The sequence below is a fragment of the Mirounga angustirostris genome, unplaced genomic scaffold, assembly GCF_029215605.1.
Source record: "Mirounga angustirostris isolate CCGP_5_RB_7025 unplaced genomic scaffold, mMirAng1.0.hap1 SCAF_7, whole genome shotgun sequence".
Lineage (NCBI taxonomy): Eukaryota > Metazoa > Chordata > Mammalia > Carnivora > Phocidae > Mirounga > Mirounga angustirostris.
Genome location: NW_026991715.1, coordinates 127,671,881 through 127,690,434, shown reverse-complemented (window position 1 = coordinate 127,690,434; position 18,554 = coordinate 127,671,881). Strand labels below are relative to the sequence as shown.

Below are 18,554 nucleotides of genomic sequence, written 5' to 3'. Positions count from 1 at the left end.
GATCAAATGAAATCCAATGCTTGTGACATCACTCAGCCCAGTGCCAAGCACACAGAAGACATCCCGTTAATGGTGGCTATTGTCATTTCAACAAATACAGGCTTGACTGAGGCTGAAGATGGTTATCTCTTAACTTGGTTCCCCACCCAGCAGGTAAATTTGGCTTGCTCATAAAAGTACTCTAGTAGAGTTCATTCTTAAAAATTGAAAATTCTGCTTTACAATGTTTTACTATGTTTATGTTCTGCTTTACAATGTTTTACAATGTTTACTATGTTCCACCATGGTAGGAGAATTCCCTAAAAAACTTCAGTCTTTCGGAGCACCTAGGTGGCTCAGTCATTTAGCGTTTGCCTTCGGCTCAAGTCATGATCTCAGGGTCATGGGATGAAGCCCCGCATCAGGCTCCCTGCTCAGTGGGAAGCCTGTTTCCCCCTCTTCCACCCCCTGCTTGTGTTCCCTCTCTGTGTCTCTGTCAAATAAATAAATAAAATCTTTAAACAACAACAACAACAACAAAAACTTCAGTCTTTCTTTTTTAAATAGCTATTTCTCATCCATAGGCTCCCTATCTTTCCCCTGGCCATTCTACTGGAACACGAACCCAGGGGATAAATGATAAAGACCGAAATGTGTCTATTCAAGAATGAAATTCTCCCTATCTATCCAAATAACTGTTAGATTCACATCACAGAGACAAGAAACCTAATCTGTATTACATTTGAACCAATTATGAAACTAAATACTGTCTCAGATCATCCCATGGAAGTCAAAGCTCTGAAAATGACAAGTGGGCAACGTTGCTTCCTCTATTAAGTTCATACCATCCCTAGGGGGCTGTTGTCAAGGTTGAGAGAAAAAGCAGTATAGAGCTAAGTCAGTTTCTGTTTGCTTAATGATTATATTTATACAAAAAAATGTAATCTAGGTGTCTCAGTACCTAAAAGACACCATCAGTATTCACTGGGGAAATGCTCTCATCCAATATGTAGGCCAGCCAAGAAGAAGGCAAAGAAGCATAAAGAGCTATTTGGAAACATAAGTAACTTCAGAACAAAGACTGAAAGCCAAGCAAAGAATCCTTTATCCATGAAGAGAAATCAGTCAGTGTAAGGGTAAACCTGACTCGCCCTCCACTGGGTCTAATACCCAGTCATAGTTATGTCCTCACACTGTGCCTCTCATTAGGATTGGAGATAAATGACGGATTTAAGCACCAGCTATGACTAGTAATGTCAGATATGATAAATTGGCTACATTTCAGTATTCGATATTGCTATTTTCATGGATCTAAGTATGCTTGCTATGCAAAAGGAACTTGAAAATACCATACCTCACCCTCCACCCCAGCAGCCAGTTTGCCCTGCCAAACTCCATCTGGATAGAAATTCCAGATCTGCATCTGATGTTATGTGATGAGTCCAAGATAAATGGTGCACTCTGGAACTGAAGGAAAAGACTGATTCTGCTCAGGGTGGGTTAGAGTGCAGAGGGAAAGAACTTGGAAGATTTAACAGACAAGGTCCATTGGAGCTGAGTCTAAAAGCAGGATTAGCAGTTGTCTAGATGTGGAATTAGAGAGAGCATCTGGAGAAGGAGAAACTAAAGGCAGTAGGAAATACACAGAGCTGAGAAAGTCTGTGTAGTGAGTCATCAGGGGTAGTGAATCTGAACAGGAGTGAGAGAGGTCAAAGTGTGAACGGGACCAAACTGAAAATCATGGAATGCCAGGCTGAGGACTTTGACTTTATCTTATGGTCACAGAGAGCTCCTGAAGATCCTTAAGGGCTGGTTGGTATTTTATAAATAAAATTTTAGCTCTAATTCAAATGAAAGGGATCCCATAGGGGCACCTGGGTGGCTCAGTCATTGGGCGTCTGCCCTCGGCTCAGGTCATGATCTCAGGGTCCTGGGATCGAGCCTGCATTGGGCTCCCTGCTCAGTGGGAAGCCTGCTTCTCCCTCTCCCACTGCCCCCTGCTTGTGTTCCTGCTCTTGCTATGTCTCTCTCTGTCAAATAAATAAATAAAATCTTAAAAAAAGAATTAAAAAAAAAGAAACTTACTTTAAAAAAAAGGGGATCCCATAAATTTATATATTAATATAACTTTGGGAAACTATTCAAATAATAGTTTATTGTACACAGGGCTTTTAACTCAAAAGGACCTAAAAATAACATGCATTTTAATCTTCAAGTGCAATGAAATTCATACAAGAACTAAGACTAGACTAATGGGATGTCCCTAGTAGGGATTCTTTGAGAAAAAATTATTTTTTAATTGACACAAAACTAAAATGCATATTACTTGTGGGAAAATGGGCTCCTCTTACAAGAATGAGGGTGGTAGTAAATAGTACCCCCAGGTCTTGAAAGCACAAAGGGATTGAGATGAATAATTAGACCCTTTTAGTCTACCAATCTCGGATTCTATTTTAAGTACTTGAAATCTTCCTCCTGCGATTTTCTTAGTTCATGCACTCTAGGGGGAAAAAGGGAGAAATAGAAGTTTTAAGCCACTATTATCTGGTTATCATAAATTTTAAATTAATAAAGTTTATGGTTTCATGATTACTGGGCTCCTGAATTCCTTACATGTTTGTATTAGGTGACCTTTTCCCAACTGTGCTATATTTTGAAGAGATTTGTTGATCTTGAAGCAGGTTTCCTGCTGTGCTATGGCTAGGTGGAGGTCAGACAAGGGGTCATTATATGCATTCATTCTCTTCCCCCCACCCAAGAAGCACACTTCAATGGCAGAACGTGTGCCCCTGAGAATGGTAACAGGGATTGTCCTCCGTCACTTCCCACTCTCCCACCTGGGCCATAACCCTGCTGTCCCTTGGGCCTACCCAAAGCTTAGAGCTCTGAGTTGGGGGCCAACTATCTCCCCATAATCCAGGAGGAGCTCCCATTATTATTAGAAGCCCAATTTCCATCCCAAATGGGGGAACCTGCATACATTTTATAGGCTAGACTATTTCACTTAATTCAGTGTATACAGGTCTTAGAGATTTCCATATACATTGGCAGGCACCAAATGAGACTAGGGTTATAGTATATTAGTTTGGGATTGTTTAAAACCGGTCACAAGGATGCCTGGGTGGCTCAGTCTGTTGAGTGACTGACTCTTGATTTCAGCTCAGGTCATAATCTTGGGGTCCTGGGATCGAGCCCTGCATCGGGCTCTGAGCTCAGCTTGAAGTCTGCTTATCCCTCTCCCTCTGCTCCTCCCCCCATGCTCTCTCTCTTTTTCTCAAATAAATAAAATAAATAAAATCTTTAAAAAACACAATAAATAAATTAAACCAATCACAGAAATCTCTTTGTTTGCAATGTCTTTACAACTAAAACTTAGCTAAGTGGGGGTTAATCAACTCTGGTCCCCATGGAAAGCTAGTACCTGAGAAAGAAAGTTGTCATCCTCAATCCTGGAATAGTGCTCCTGTGACATACTTCCCTCCCCACCTGAGCTAAGGTCATTTTGCATGTTAATTCTGTCACCTAGCATATTAACCATCCCTCCTATGTTCTGTCATATACAGATCTAATAAGCGTATCTGTGAAACTCCACCAATGATCTTATTCCAGTAGAACATAGACTTGATGCTAATCAATACTCAGAGCAGAGACTCTAGCCCTTGTGCATCTAATATTCCACCATCTTATTTACAAGATTTCCTTTTATTTTCCAGGGAGCTTTGATCAAGAACCCATGGACTCCAAGGAAAAAGTAATCAATGAGGAAAATAACATAGAATTCAATATGGCAAAGGATACTTCTTGTGGTCCTTTCTAAGGGTCCTTTCTGATCTCCATATATTTATCAAGAATCTGGTATTTTATTTTATTTTATTTTATTTTATTTTATTTTATTTTATTTTATTTTATTTTATTTTATTTTATAGATTTATTTATTTGAAAGAGAAAGAGCAAGCATGAGTAGGAGGGGCAGAGGGAAAGGGAGAGAAAATCCAAAGCAGACTCCACACTGAGGGAGGAGCCTGACATGAGGCTTGATCTCATGACCCTGAGATCATGACCTGAGCCGAAACCAAGAGTCAGATGCTTAACCGACTATGCCACCCAGGCAACCCAAGGATCTGGTATTTTAAAAAGCAAAAAAATAAATATAGAAATATAAAACCCAAGATTCTGCTAGACCAGAGCCCTCTAGAAGATACCTTCAGGAGGAAGAGACTTACAAGAATAAAGTGAGGAAAACACGGAATTGATGCACAAGCCCCAACATCCAACCTCGACCCCTCTTTCATAGATGAGAAACTCTGTGGAGTTGTGTGCACTGTAGGGATCCCCTTGGTACACAATCTGAAAGAGAGATTTGGGACCATTGAGATACAAATGCAGTGTGGTAGGGACTCCCTTTCATGCGCTCTGCTTCTCCATCCTTGGGGAGTGACATGTTACTGCCCGGGGGCCCTTCCTAAGACACAGAGCTCATTCTCCCATGACCACATCACCCCTTTCATCCTTTTATGCTTCTACTCAAGGACCTTCCAGAAGTCCTAATGCCATCAAGTCTAAACAATATTTCCCTGGATCATTAACACCTTTCTTTCCACCTAACATCTGGCCCCCGCCTAACTTAGGCAACCCTGCCACCCTTCTTCCGATACAGCCAACAGGCTTCTGACTCATCTCCACACATACCATTCTTATTCCTGCTTGGAATGTTTTCTCCCTCTTCTCTCTCTGTCCAACTTCCATTCACCTTTCAAGGCCTGGATCGTACTATACCTCCTTCATTAAGCCTGCCATGACTACTGCAGCTCACACTGATTCTTCCCTATCTGTTGTATTTGATCAAGAACTGGTCCCATAGAGATGTCTAGGGTGTAATAACTTGGCTCCAGTTCCTGTCTGTAAGACAGCTTCTTGAATGTACTCTTTCTTACACTCTTACTGTGCCCATCCTAGGGGAGAGCCTAGAAGAAACTCGACAGGTGCTGAATGATGGATTGATGTGCAAGTCAATGAGTATGTGCACAGACATGTTTATTACCTGGCCCATGAAATCTGTAAAGAAGAGCATGTTAGACAGGAAGGCGGTCCATCCAATGAAGTGGCTGATGCAAAGGCAGCGGTAGTGGGGAGGCATATTCACCAGCGCGCTCAGCAGTGACTTCATGGTCATTGCCTTCCTAGTCTGGAATAAAACATGAAACAGGTGTGACCTTCAGTGCAGACATGCAGCCAGCTGTGTGAGCCAGAGCACACAGCCATGTTACATATCTGTCAGTCGATTACCCCACAGAGTCACACTTTCTCGGCATGGCACCAAGGTTTCCACGGAGAGGTCTTATAGGAGGTGTTCTGTTAAGTATGTGTGGATATTTAGCAGTTTCAGGCCCAAATAAGGCTTTGGAGAGCTAAAGGTAAAGGGACTGGAAATGGGGCTTGCTTTGGGCCAAGATGTAAGAGATATGTAGCATCCTGTCTTTGAGTGACAGAACCACTACACAAGGACAGAGCTCATAGATCTAAGCTAGCCCTTAGATGATTATAATTCTTAGATTTCTTGAATCCAAAAGTGTGGTAGGCTGAATTCTAAGATGGCCCCATGATCTCTGTCCCCTGCTGTTACCCCATAATTATGTTATGTTACATGGCAGAGGGATTTTGCAGATATAATTAGGGTTACTAATTTCTTGACTTTTAGTTAATCAAAAGGGAGATTATCTGGTGATTCTAACCAAATCACATGAGCCCTTTAAAAAGCAGAGAATTTTCTCCAGCTGGGAGCAGAAGAGGAAGTCAGAGAGTTTCAAAGCACAAAGGTTACTGGTTTTGAAGGTGGAAGGGGTCACATGGAAGGGACCTTAGAGTGGACTCTAGGAGATGAGTGACTCCTGGCCATCAGTCAGCAAGAAAATAAGCACCTCAGTCCTATAATCACAAGGAACTGGATTCTACCTGAATGAGCTCAGAAGCCGATTCTTCCCCAGTTGAGCCTCCGGATGAGAATGCACCTCCATCAACAACTTGATTTCAGCCTTGTGAGACCCTAAGCAGAGAACCCAGTTGAGCCCACCCAGATTCTGACCTATAAGACTGTGAGATAATAAATATGGTTTTAAGCTGCTCAAGGTAATTTGTTAGGTAATTTGCTAGGTAGCACAGAAAATTGATAGAGAGAGCCAATCAGCTCCCTGCTCTTGGTCACGTACCTCTTCCCAGTTTATTTCTCTGGATCCTGCCATGAGCCAGCACACATAAATGAGCCCTATGTGGAGTCAGAGGTGAAAACAATATAGAAGACACACACACACACATACACACACATACCCACATTCTTTATTTTTTTTTAAAGATTTTATTTATTTATTTGACAGAGAGAGACACAGAGGGAGGGAACACAAGCAGGCAGAGTGGGAGAGGGAGAAGCGGGCTTCCCGCTGAGCAGGGAGCCCAATGTGGGGCTCAATCCCAGGACCTTGAGATCATGACCTGAGCTGAAGGCAGACGCTTAATGACTGAGCCACCCAGGCACCTCCCCCCCACATTCTTTAATTTAGGCTTAAATTATGTTGAAACCAAAGGCTACACTATTTTTTTTGTATCAGAAACCTTGAGAAGATGAGAAATTTTGAACTATTGACACAACTGTTTTGAAATACAAAGAATAAAACAGCTTTCAGCATCTTGTTATATAAGAGAAGAAAGACACCTTGGGAATATTAAGACACTGAGACTATAAACATCAGTCATGGTGGGGTGATAGGCCTTTCTTCTCAGATCTTTATTTATTCTGAATCTCAACATAATGAAATTGAGTCCTGGCTAGTTTATTTATAAGGTGGTCTCCTGGGAGTTTCTATTTTAACTATAACAACATATTGTTTTATAACTCTTAACTTTATATAATAATGCTTTTTACTTCAATATTTATTGTGGAAAAATATATTTACTTATTGTAGATTTGTTATATAAATTGCTTTTTTAATTTGTTAGTTTTGTAGTAGTTAACCTACTGGCCATGACTAAACTGATCTTACACAGTCATCCCCACCCTTATGCATGGGGGATACATTCCAAGACCCCCAGTGGATGCCTGAAACCGCACATAGTACCAAAACCTATATAGACTATGTTTTTTCTTATGCACACATACCAATGATAAGGTTTAATTTATAAATTAGACACATTATAAGATTAACAACAATTATAAAATGAACAATTATAACAATATACTATAATAAAAGTTGTGTGAATGTGGTCTCTCTCCCAAAATATATCATTATGTTGTACCTACTCTTCTTCTTATTCTTGTGATGACATGGGATGATAAAATGCCTATGGGATGAGATGAAGTGAGGTGGATGACATAGCATTAGGCTACTATTGACCTTCTGATGATAAATCAGAAGGATAATCTGCTTCCAGATGGCAGTTGACCACAAGTAACCGAAATGTGGAAAGTTAAGCTTCAGATAACCGGGAACAACTGTACCTAGTCAGTATTTAAAAAGTATAGACATTCCTTTGGAATTAGGAAAAATAACTTCTCTGCATGTAAAACATGGTAACTGTAAAAATAAATGTTGACTGAAAAAAAAAAAAAAACCTCAGTGATGCCTTGTTACTTTTTATTTGACCATAGGAAGAAGCTAAGGGTATAGAACAAAAAAACAACAGGGGCTCCTGGCTGGCGCAGTTGGTAAAGCATACAACTCTTGTTCTCAAGGTTGTAGTTTTAAGCCCCACGTTGGGTGTAAAGATTACTTAAAAAAAATAAATAAAATCTTTAAACAACAACAGCAACAGCCTGAGTTTCATGCCTCAGACTAAGTGATTTATTTTTACTTTTCTTCTTTTCTTTCCAAAAATGCAAAATTTTAAGACGTGAATGTGGCCAGCAAGTATTCATCCTCATTCCAAATACTAATTTATGCTTCTGCCTTATACATAATTTTCATCCTACTTTCATTGTTAATCTGTTTTCCTCTCATCCAAAAATAAATATGAACTTTCAAATTGTGCCTAGTAGTTCTGTAAAAGCTGGGAATGTAAATATTCAAAGCCCTTTGGGTATTTTCACTCAGAATGAAAATTCAGCTGACATCTTATTCTGTGACTGCTTGATTCCCTTGGTGAAGTCCTTTCAATAGTTCTGAACCCTTGGGAGTTGCTCTACTTCACATATTGTACACCTTTGTCAACTGGAGATGGGGGGGGTGGATTTATACATGAAAAAGGCACAGAGGCGAGAGTAGGAAAGAGAACTTCACAAGCGTACACTCAAAAGGAGACTACTGAAATATTGAGGTAAGCAATGATGGCATGGAGGAATTGTCAATGAATTTTATGGGATCCAGTTTGAATCCTGAAATAATTCAGGCCTCCTCTTGCCATTAAAAAAAAAATAATCCCAGTTCTCAAACTGCACCACCACCCTCATTTTGGAAAGTGTATATTCTACCTTGGAATATAAGTATTGGTATAAATGGCTTATTATGGCCCCTGTTAGGGCTGTAAATTCTTGAGCATAGGAAGCAGAGATTAGTCAATTTCATGATCCCTAAATACCTAGTAATGCTTTGTACATACTTGGTACCTGAAGTAGTTTGTTGACTGAATAATGACTGTAATACACTTATATACTTATATAAAGCTTAAAAATCACCTTTGCATGCTTTATCTTAGCTGAACAACCCAATAATCCTGGAAAATAGATAGGCCCACCCATCAAGAGAAGTTGAACTCATAGAGATTCACTGAGCTTGTATGAAAGTTCTGTTAGAGCACAGATTAAATCTGTTCCCTGTTGGTGTGTGAGGTGCTCAGCCTTCTGTCAGGCTCATAATAGGCACTTGTACCTCACCCCTTACTATGTGGTAGGAACTTTGCATGGCTTATGTCATGGAATTTGCACAAAATCCTTGTAGGTAGATAGAATCACTTTCTTATTTTACAGAAACAAATGCCCAAGGTCATGCATTCCAGAGGTGGTAGAGGCAGGATTTGAACACCTATGCTCTTAATTTTTTTTTTTTTTTTTTTTTAGAGAGAGACAGAGTGCCTGTAAGCATTGGGTGGGGAGGGGCAGAGGGAGAGGGAGAGAGAGAATCTTAAGCAGGCTCCACGTTCAGAGCAGACCCCGACGCCAAAGCAGGGCTCGATCTCACCAACCTGAGATCATGACCTGACCCGAAACCCAAGAGCTGGATGCTTAACTGACTGGGCCACCCAGGTGCCCCATATGCTCTTAATCTTCAGGCTCTTTACATCAAGTGCCTGGTAATTGTTGAATGAATAATACAGGTCAGTCAGCTAGAGGAATCAAGATTTAAACCCAGGTCTTCCACAACCCCTTTGCCAGTGAGGGAATCCTTTGTACTTATATTAATGAGGTATTGCCATTAAACTCAGCTTGAAGGAGGATGCAGCTGTGCATCAGTGTTGTCCAAAAGAACTTTCTACAGTGATGGAAATGTTTTATATCTGCACTGCCCTGGACTGTAGTGCCTAGGCCCAAGGAGCTATTAAGCATTTGAAATGTGGCTAATGCAACTAAGGAACTGACATTTTAATTTATTTCATTTTAATTAATTTAAACTTAAATAGCCTTATGTGACAAGTAGCCAATGTATTGGTCAGCACAGTTCTAGCCTCTTCTCTCTGACAATTTCCCCTTAACCTAGTCCCATTTCTCTGTAATTTAGTAGAGTTTTTTTTTTAATTTTTAAACTAATTAATTCACTGACCAGTTCACTGAAAATGACCTAAAAAAAATATTTAATCAACTCATGAAATACAAATTCAGCATGCCCAACCCAGTTACCAACCCAGGGATGCTGTCATTTGGAGGAACAAATTTATAATCCCAATCTAAGAGTTAAGATATTTCTTGAGGCCTAAAAATGGTTCCAGGCTTCTCTTATGGTCTAACATTTTGGAACTGGCTTCCTCTTCTCTACTCTGATGCTCTGAAAAGAATAAGAGGAAGACCAGAGGAAAATGCACACATGTTTAAAGTTTTAATTCAAAGGGATAAGAGCGAAAGGGGATTGGAGGATTCAATTAGACTTCACATCAAACAAGCCAACAAAACAAAGAATAATAAAAAAAATAAGGGTAAGAGCAAGGATATTTTTCCTGAGTAAAGAAAAAAGAATTTGCATCTTACCTGTTCAGCAGGATTTTTGTTTTTTTCTCCCTTCAATGTCAGCTCTGGGTTTACAGAACCGTTTTTAGCTTTCTCAATAGACCCATACTGGTACATTTTGTCTGATGGCAATGGAAAGTCCTGGGGGGCTTGCTGTGGGGATGTGTCCTTTGTAACATCTCTAAGTGGGGCTTCAGGAATACTGCAGAGATGAATAATAAAACACAAAGTGAGCACCAAGGCGGAGAAGAAGAACATGACCTGGAATTCTGTGCCCAGCATTCTTCCTATCTCCAGATGAGCCCAGTCGATGGCACCCAAAAGGTAACCCAATGCACCTCCAAAACCTAGAAAGCAAGAAAGAGCTGTATTAGCATAGTTAGCAAACCATCTTCTCTTTTCATGGTGTCCAGGCACCCCCCCCCCTCCTTCAGTGGGAAAGCTCCCTGAGGACAGCAGAGACACCTGGTTATGATGGAGAGTTAACGCAGCAGGAGGCCAAGACATCTACAGCCACGAAACACAGGTACAAGCTCAGTTCTGACATATACTTGCTGTGCCCTTGGCCTTCCTCACTCATAATGTGGGGGTAATGATAGAAGAGCAACCTATGTACGAGTAGGGTCATGATTGGAAAATGGACTAGTCCCAGACACAAATATTGCCACCATCAGAAGTCCTGTGCCCTTTCTAAACTGCACTCTCTAGGGGCGCCTGGGTGGCTCAGTCGTTAAGCCTCTGCCTTGGGCTCAGGTCATGATCCCAGGGTCCTGGGAACCAGCCTCGCATCGGGCTCCCTGCTCTGCTGGAAGCCTGCTTCTCCCTCTCCCACTCCCCCTGCTTGTGTTCCCTCCCTCTGTCTCTCTCTCTGTCAAACAAACAAAATAAAATCTTTTAAAAAATAAATTAAAAAAATAATAAACTGCACTCTCTAAACTGCTTCAGGACTAAAATTCTTGCCCTTAAAGAGCCCCAGAGAGAACCAACCTCTGACTGCAGTGAAATTATTTGTATTGGCATTTATATGTTAATTAGCTTCTTAGCATGACATGAGTTTGCAAAGATCAAACAGCTTTAAACTCTGTCTTCTTTCCTCTATTAGAAACTAAAGGAATTTGTTCCCAGTTGATAGACACAGAACAAATAACAAAAGTTGAAATAATGAATTTTTTAAAATCTTATTGTCATCTCACGGGACGCTGACCTGAAGTCTTTCCGTTGCTAGTTTTACCTGCTTTTTCTACAGACAGTGTGATTTGAGGGACATTGAGGAAGGACTCCCCCAAATCGATCCTGCCCTAATGGTCTAATATTTGAAATCCTATCAATAGTGATTCATTCTTTTTGGATTTTAAAATACAAGTGCCCTTTGTTGGTGGGAATGCAAGCTGGTGCAGCCACTCTGGAAAACAGCATGGAGGTTCCTCAAAAAGTTGAAAACAGAGCTACCCTATGACCCAGCAATTGTGCTACTGGGTATTTACCACAAAGATACAAATGTAGTGATCCAAAGGGGTACGTGCACCCCAATGTTTATAGCAGCAATGTCCACAATAGCCAAACTATGGAAAGAGTCTAGATGTCCATCAACAGATGAATGTTTAAAGAAGATGTGGTATATATATAATATATATATTATTATATATATATAATACACACACACACACACACACAATGGAATATTATGCAGCCATCAAAAAACCGAAATCTTGCCATTTGCAACGATGTGGATGGAACTAGAGGGTATTATGCTAAGCGAAATAAGTCAATCAGAGAAAGACAAGTATCATATGATCTCACTGATATGAGGAATTTGAGAAATAAGACAGAGGACCATAAGGGAAGGGAGGAAAAAATGAAACAAGATGAAACCAGAGAGGGAGACAAACCAGGAAACAAACTGAGGGTTGCTGGAGGGGTTGGGGGTGGGAGGGATGAGGTGGGCTGGGTGATGGACACTGGGGAGGGTAGGTGCTATGGTGAGCGCTGTGAATTGTGTAAGACTGATGAATCACAGACCTGTACCCCTGAAACAAATAATACATTATATGTTAAAAAAAAAAAAAAGAAGAAAGTAGGAAGGGAAAAATGAAAGGGGGGAAATCAGAGGGGGAGAGGAACCATGAGAAACTATGGACTCTGAGAAACAAACTGAGGGTTCTACAGGGGAGGGGGTAGGGGGATGGGTTAGCCTGGTGACGGGTATTAAGGGGGGCACGTATTGCATGGAGCACTGGGTGTTACACGCAAACAATGAATCATGGAACACTACATCAAAAACTAATGATGTAATGTATGGTGACTAACATAACATTAAAAAAAAAAAGATAACAACAACAAAAAAAATACAAGTGCGCCTGCCCCAGGCAAGACACTGTATTACCCAATGCCAAAGTAGTAAGTGCTCTTCACATAGTGGCAGGTATCAGTGATTCTGAAAATGCAGGGTGGGGGGGCAAGGGGGATACACCTGGGGGAGTAAGGAGATGGATGCCAAACACACTGCCTACCTACATCACAAACTTATGTAGGGCTGATCACCCTGTCAGATACCTTTATATGTCAACCTCCCATCATGCCTTACCAAATACTGATATCTACCTGAACGGAAAAGTTTTGTTTTTGTTTTTCTTGTGTGAGTGAAGTCTCCATTTTATTTCCCAGATAAAAGACAATACCCTCACAAACCAGGGAATCGAGGAAGAAAACAGAACTTAAGGAATTCTCTAACTCTAACCCTAAACACCCAACATAAACCTTGACCCCAGGAACACAAATGTGAATGTCAAATACCATGACAACTAATTTATCTCGAATGGTGGAAGAATGGGCGATTCTAGTCACACTACATTCTGGTTAGTTGCAATTTACTACAGAGGATATCTACAGATGACCAGCTGTTTAACTGTTAACCAATGAATTTCAAAAATAAAGCATCATTGTCATGCCCTAAGTGCCAAAGCATTATATGGGAGAAGTATGGAGAGACTGTGGCAAATGGGTGCAATGAAGTTAAACATATGTCTTCTGCCAAGAGGAATATATGGTCTAGTTATAGATGATGGGTGTATCCATAAACAGATAAATGACACATATTGGGGACCTGTCCTGGCTGGTGGGTTCCAGGTTTTGAGAGGAAGGAGAGGCCCCTGAGCCAGCCACATTCTGTTGTGATTCAGAGGGCAGTTCTGGGACTACTGGTGCCTCAGAATCACCATCAGACAACAACTCTCTTTATCACATCGTGGAGATGCCCAGGGTGTCAGAGGTCATGGGCTGAGCCGAGCAATCAACCAATAAAGATGTACTAAATTCCCAGCACTACTTGAGGGTCTATCTAAATTAGGATTTCCCAATTTCAACACTATGGACATTTTGGGCTGAATGTTGTGAAGGGCTGTTCTGTGCATTATAGGATGTCTAGCAGCATCTCTGGCCTCTCCCCGCTAGATGCCAGTAACAACCTCTCCACTAGCCTAACAACCAAAAATGTCTCTGGACATTGCCTATTGTCCCGTAGGGGCCAAAATGGCCCCCAGTTGAGGACTCTTGACCTTAATTAATCCAATGGAAAACTTACACATTCCTTTTTTGAAACTATTTATCATTTGTTACCAGATCAATGTTGTCATAATGTCATTTAATTCTCCTGTCATTTATGCCTCTTTCCTTCACAGTTACCATTCTGCTGAGCAAAGGAAATGTAAAGCCTGCCCATTTAAAAGAATTTATATGTGAAATAAATCCTCCACAGTGCAATAAAATGGTGGTTTTATTTTATGAATATAAATATATGGGTATAAATCTAATGATGAATTCATATTCAATATTGACTAGAATGATCAAGTCCTACAATTGGAAGGTTTCCTAGTCTATTTTCATGTCTGCTGGCTTAGTATACTTCAATAAATATTGTTGAGCACTAAATATATGTGAAGGACTCTCCTAGCTTCTGGGAATATAGATGTAAATGAGACACAGCACCCTTTCCCTTCCTCCACAGAAGGCAGTTCGAAGTGGGAGAAGCAGGTAAGAAAACAGCTACTTTTTAAAAACCTGTAGTAAATGATGATAAGGGGTACCTAGGTGACTCAGTCGTTTAAGCATCTGCTTTTGGCTCAGATCATGATCTCAGGGTCCTGGGATTGAGTGCTGCATCATTGGGCTCCCTGTTCCGCAGGAGGCCTGCTTCTCCCTCCACCCCTCCCCCTACTTGTGCGTGCTCTCTCTCTCAAATAAATAAATAAAATCTTAAAAAAAATAAAATAAAATGATGCTAGAACTGTGAGCTGGGTACTCAAAGAGTACGGAAGAGTTGTGAAGAGTTTGTTATTGGCGCCTAGTTAAGAGTACCAAGATGATGTTGATTATTTAATAATTATTATAGGATTCCTCTTGATTAGCAATGAAGTTCATAAGAGTTCAAATATATCAATGGTTGCAAGAATTTTAGAGGTAGAAGGCTGTTTGGAACTCACCTGGTTGAATTCCATCTGAAAGCCAAGGGCTTACAGTAGTTAAGCGACAGGGAAGAGCATGGAAAGAAAGGATTTGGAATTTTCCCTGATTTCAATCCCCACCTGTGTGCTTTCTAGTCATGTGATCTTGGGCACTTCTCCTCTGAGAAATGGGGGTGGTGACCCCTCCACGTCTGAGTCTTAGGAGGGCTAACATGACAATATACGTACCGCATCAGCACAGAGGGTGGCAGAACCGGGGCCCAAACCAAGTGCCCTACAGACTTGCTACAGAAACCCTAATTCCCAAGCCTTCCCCAGAAGTGGGAGAAGACAACTACTGCACTCAGGGTGACAATCTGCCTAGAGCTGGCTGAAAGGACTTGGACATCAAGGCCCAGTGATTAGAATCCAGGGATCATTCTGGGGGCTGACCCAGGCCTACCACTGACCAAGCAGGGCAGGTGGGAAGTATTGTGGAAGAAAAATGTATCCCAAACCTGGAAAGAGTAAAAACTGTTAAGTGCCTGATTTAAAAAAATTAGACTAGGGGCACCTGGGTGGCTCACCTTCGGCTCAGGTCATGATCCCAGGGTCCTGGGATCGAGCCCCACATCGGGCTCCCTGCTCTGCGGGAAGCCTGCTTCTCCCTCTCTCTCTGCTGCCGCTCCCCCTGCTTGTGCTCTCTCTCTCTCTCTCTGTGTCAAGTAAATAAAAGTCTTAAAAAATATATCAGTCTAGGGGCGCCTGGGTGGCTCAGATGGTTGAGCGTCTGCCTTCGGCTCAGGTCATGATCCCAGGGTCCTGGGATGGAGACCCACATCGGGCTCCCGGCTCAGCGGGGAGCCTGCTTCTCCCTCTGACCCTCTCCCCTCTCATGCTGTTTCTCTCTTGCTCGCTCTCTAAAAAATAAATAAAATCTTTTAAAAAAAAATATATCAGTCTAAAGCAATGCTTCTTAAACTTTAATGTGTGCATGGGTCATATGGACGTCTTATTAAAATGCAGATTGTCTTGGTCTGTTTGGGTTTATATAACAAAAATGCCATAAACTGGGTGGCTTATAAACAACAAAGATTTATTTCTCACAGTTGTGTTGGCTGGGAAGTTCACGATCGTGGCGCCAGCAGATTGGGTATCTGGAGTTAGTGTGCCTCACTAATTCCATTCAGGAGGCCTCGTGACCTAACACCTTCTAAAGGCTCCACCCCCTGATACCTGCACATTGGATATTGGGGTTTTCACATATACATTTTGGGGGACAAACATTGAATGTATAGCACAGGTTCTGATTTTAAAGATTCAGATTCTGCATTCTTTCCAAGCTCCTGGCTGACACCAATGGTGCTAGTCCAAGCATCACTCTGCGTAGCCAGGTAAGAGAGCAGTTTCTTTTTCTTTTTTAAAGATTTTATTTGTCAGAGAGAGAGAACAAGCACGAAGAGTGGCAAGCAGAGGGAGAGGGAGAAGCAGGCTCTCCACTGAGCAAGGAGCCCAATGCGGGGCTCGATCCCAGGACCCCGGGATCATGACCTGAGCCAAAGGCAGACGCTTAACCGACTGAGCCACCCAGGCGCCCAAGGGAGCAGTTTCTAATCAAACCAGCTCCACCCTTATCTGATATTCTCAGGGAATAGGACTTTGTTTTCAGAGGATATTTGACCAACAGTGCAAAACTGACAAAGTACAATGATGTGCAGTTGTGTAAAATTGAGGTTAAGTTGCAGACATTATTAGGGTTCTATGATTTGTGTTAAGTTTCTGCAGCCTAATAAAGGAATTACCCCAAAAATATTACAGAGGAGTTATAGTTTTACTGCCCTGTAGAAAGTTAATCAGATTTACATCTAACCTAACACTTTTTCTTTTGCTAGTCACACACACACACACACACACACACACACACACACACCCCCTGCAAGAACTTGGGGAAACTGTTCTTTAGGTCTTCTCTGTCAGTTCCCTCATTAGTTGAGCAAAATTTTGACACCGGCTTCAAGTAATTTAGAGAATTTCGAACCCTCTCTTCTCTTAGGGAAGCGGAGGAAAACAAAACAGGCGAAACTGTTTCATTTGTCCCAAAGCTATTGTAGGATGTAGCTAACTGTTACAACAAAACATGCCCGGAAGGAATAGTGGGCCATTGGGGTAATTATTCCAGAGACAGCATATTAACACTCTGGATAGAAACACCCTCAGATATGATAAAGGCCAGCAGAGGGCTGTAGGGATTCACTGAACACTTTCTTTTCTGTTGCCTCTGCTTAAGCGAAGGATTTTATCTTCAAAGATAGTCTCCAAGACAAAGCCAAGTCATCTTAGCTGCAACAAAGGTCAATACCACCTCCCACATCTACATCCAGACTGCATTTCTCTCTCTGCCAGCATTAGTCTCACTGGGGCCTCTGGGATTAACCACTAGGTTATTGGCCAAACGGTAAGCTGGAACATCCACGGGACATCTGCTAATGTCAGATGAGGAGCCTTTACAAAGACTTTGCAAAGAAGAGCCCACAGTGATTCAGCTGGCTCCTTCACAGAACCAGGCCATGTTGTCACACTCAGACCACAGTCAACCTCAGAAGAATGCATGGCTGGACGGACAGATGTTATATTTCATAACTTATGATACAACTTGAACAAGGCTCGTCCTGGAAGAAGTCCAAGCATATAGAAATAGGGTTATTTTTCTTTAGCTTGCAACTATAATAGGTAAAATGGGTAACGGGGGGAGTTGCAGGACCAAGGAATCTAAAGAGTCTATCTATGTCAATCTCTGCATCTACGATGTACCTGTAATTTCCCCTCTGCTTCAGGCGTATGACTTAACAATCCACATTCTGATGGCAAAATAGCTCGAGTCAAGACAGCTAACGGTGTGCAGCTAGCTACTTCAACAAGAGATCGAACTAAAAATCCCCCAGGTTCCTATGGAGCTCATGAGAGAGTGATTCTGACTCTATTCTAGATACTAAGAAAACAGCAATGAAAGTATTCAGTTAGGTATATGGTTCCTACCTCCCCCCAACATATACACACTAATCCTGGAGAGGTAACAAATAAGTACCAGCTACTGTGTGTGTGTGTGTGTGTGTCCTTAGACCCAGTTATCAATACAAATTGATGGAGCACCCACTCTCCAAGAACTGTGCGAGGCACTGGGGACACAGCCATGATTAAGACAGACATGACCTGTCCTCTTGGAGGCTGAGAGTAAAGGAAAATCAATGAAGAAGACATATATACTCTGGTCAAAGAGAGAAAACACGAGTAATTAGACAGTTCTTCAGATTTACAAGGCAACTTTTCTCCCAAAGCATGGTGAGATAATATATTTAAAGTGTTGGCCATTGTTTCCATCCCAGCCCCCCCCCCACCACCTGTGGTCCTGTGGTATTTCCTTATGTCCTTGCCCCTCTGGGCCCTTCCTTCACATTCAAGCTGAGCCAGGGTTCATCATTTCTTTAGGGGAAGGACAGGAAAGTAGAAAGCAGAGAAACAAGAATGTGTCTTCTTGCTTCGGAGTTTCAAAAGTCCTTAGGCTCCAAAGGCACAGAGGGAAGATTTGGTAGAAAATGTGATTTAAGGGGCTCCCGGGTGGCTCAGATGGTTAAGCGTCTGCCTTGGCTCAGGTCATGATCCCAGGGTCCTGGGATCGAGCCCCGCATCGGGCTCCTGGCTCAGCGAGGAGCCTGCTTCTCCCTCTCCCTCTGCCTCTCTCCCTGCTCATGCTTTCTCTCTCTCTCTCTGTATCTCTGTGTCTCAAATGAATAAATAAAATCTTAAAAAAGAAAATTAAAAAAAAAAAGAAAATGTGATTTAAGAGCAAGGCATTCGTGATGAGTGCACACGTACCGGTGAACCCCTCAGGCAGTGGTGGTTCTGACCCTGCTCTTAGGGCCTAGTTGGTACTGGGAGGGTGGGAGGGAGGGAGCAGAAGCACCCCCAAATGGCTTGGAGGGATTCCCCAATAG

The 18,554-nt window shown here is 41.9% G+C and overlaps 1 protein-coding gene across 1 annotated transcript in view; it reads right to left on the bottom strand.

Moving 5' to 3' along the window:
* Window positions 1-18,554, bottom strand: part of SLC45A2 (solute carrier family 45 member 2) — a 41,318-nt gene that overhangs the window by 4,074 nt on the left and 18,690 nt on the right. The window contains exons 3-5 of the mRNA XM_045862664.3: window positions 10,145-10,470; window positions 5,021-5,164; window positions 4,203-4,326 (exon numbers count right to left, since the gene is read on the bottom strand). Of these exons, the coding sequence (XP_045718620.1) occupies window positions 4,203-4,326; window positions 5,021-5,164; window positions 10,145-10,470 (594 nt within the window). The remainder of the gene's footprint in view (window positions 1-4,202; window positions 4,327-5,020; window positions 5,165-10,144; window positions 10,471-18,554) is intronic.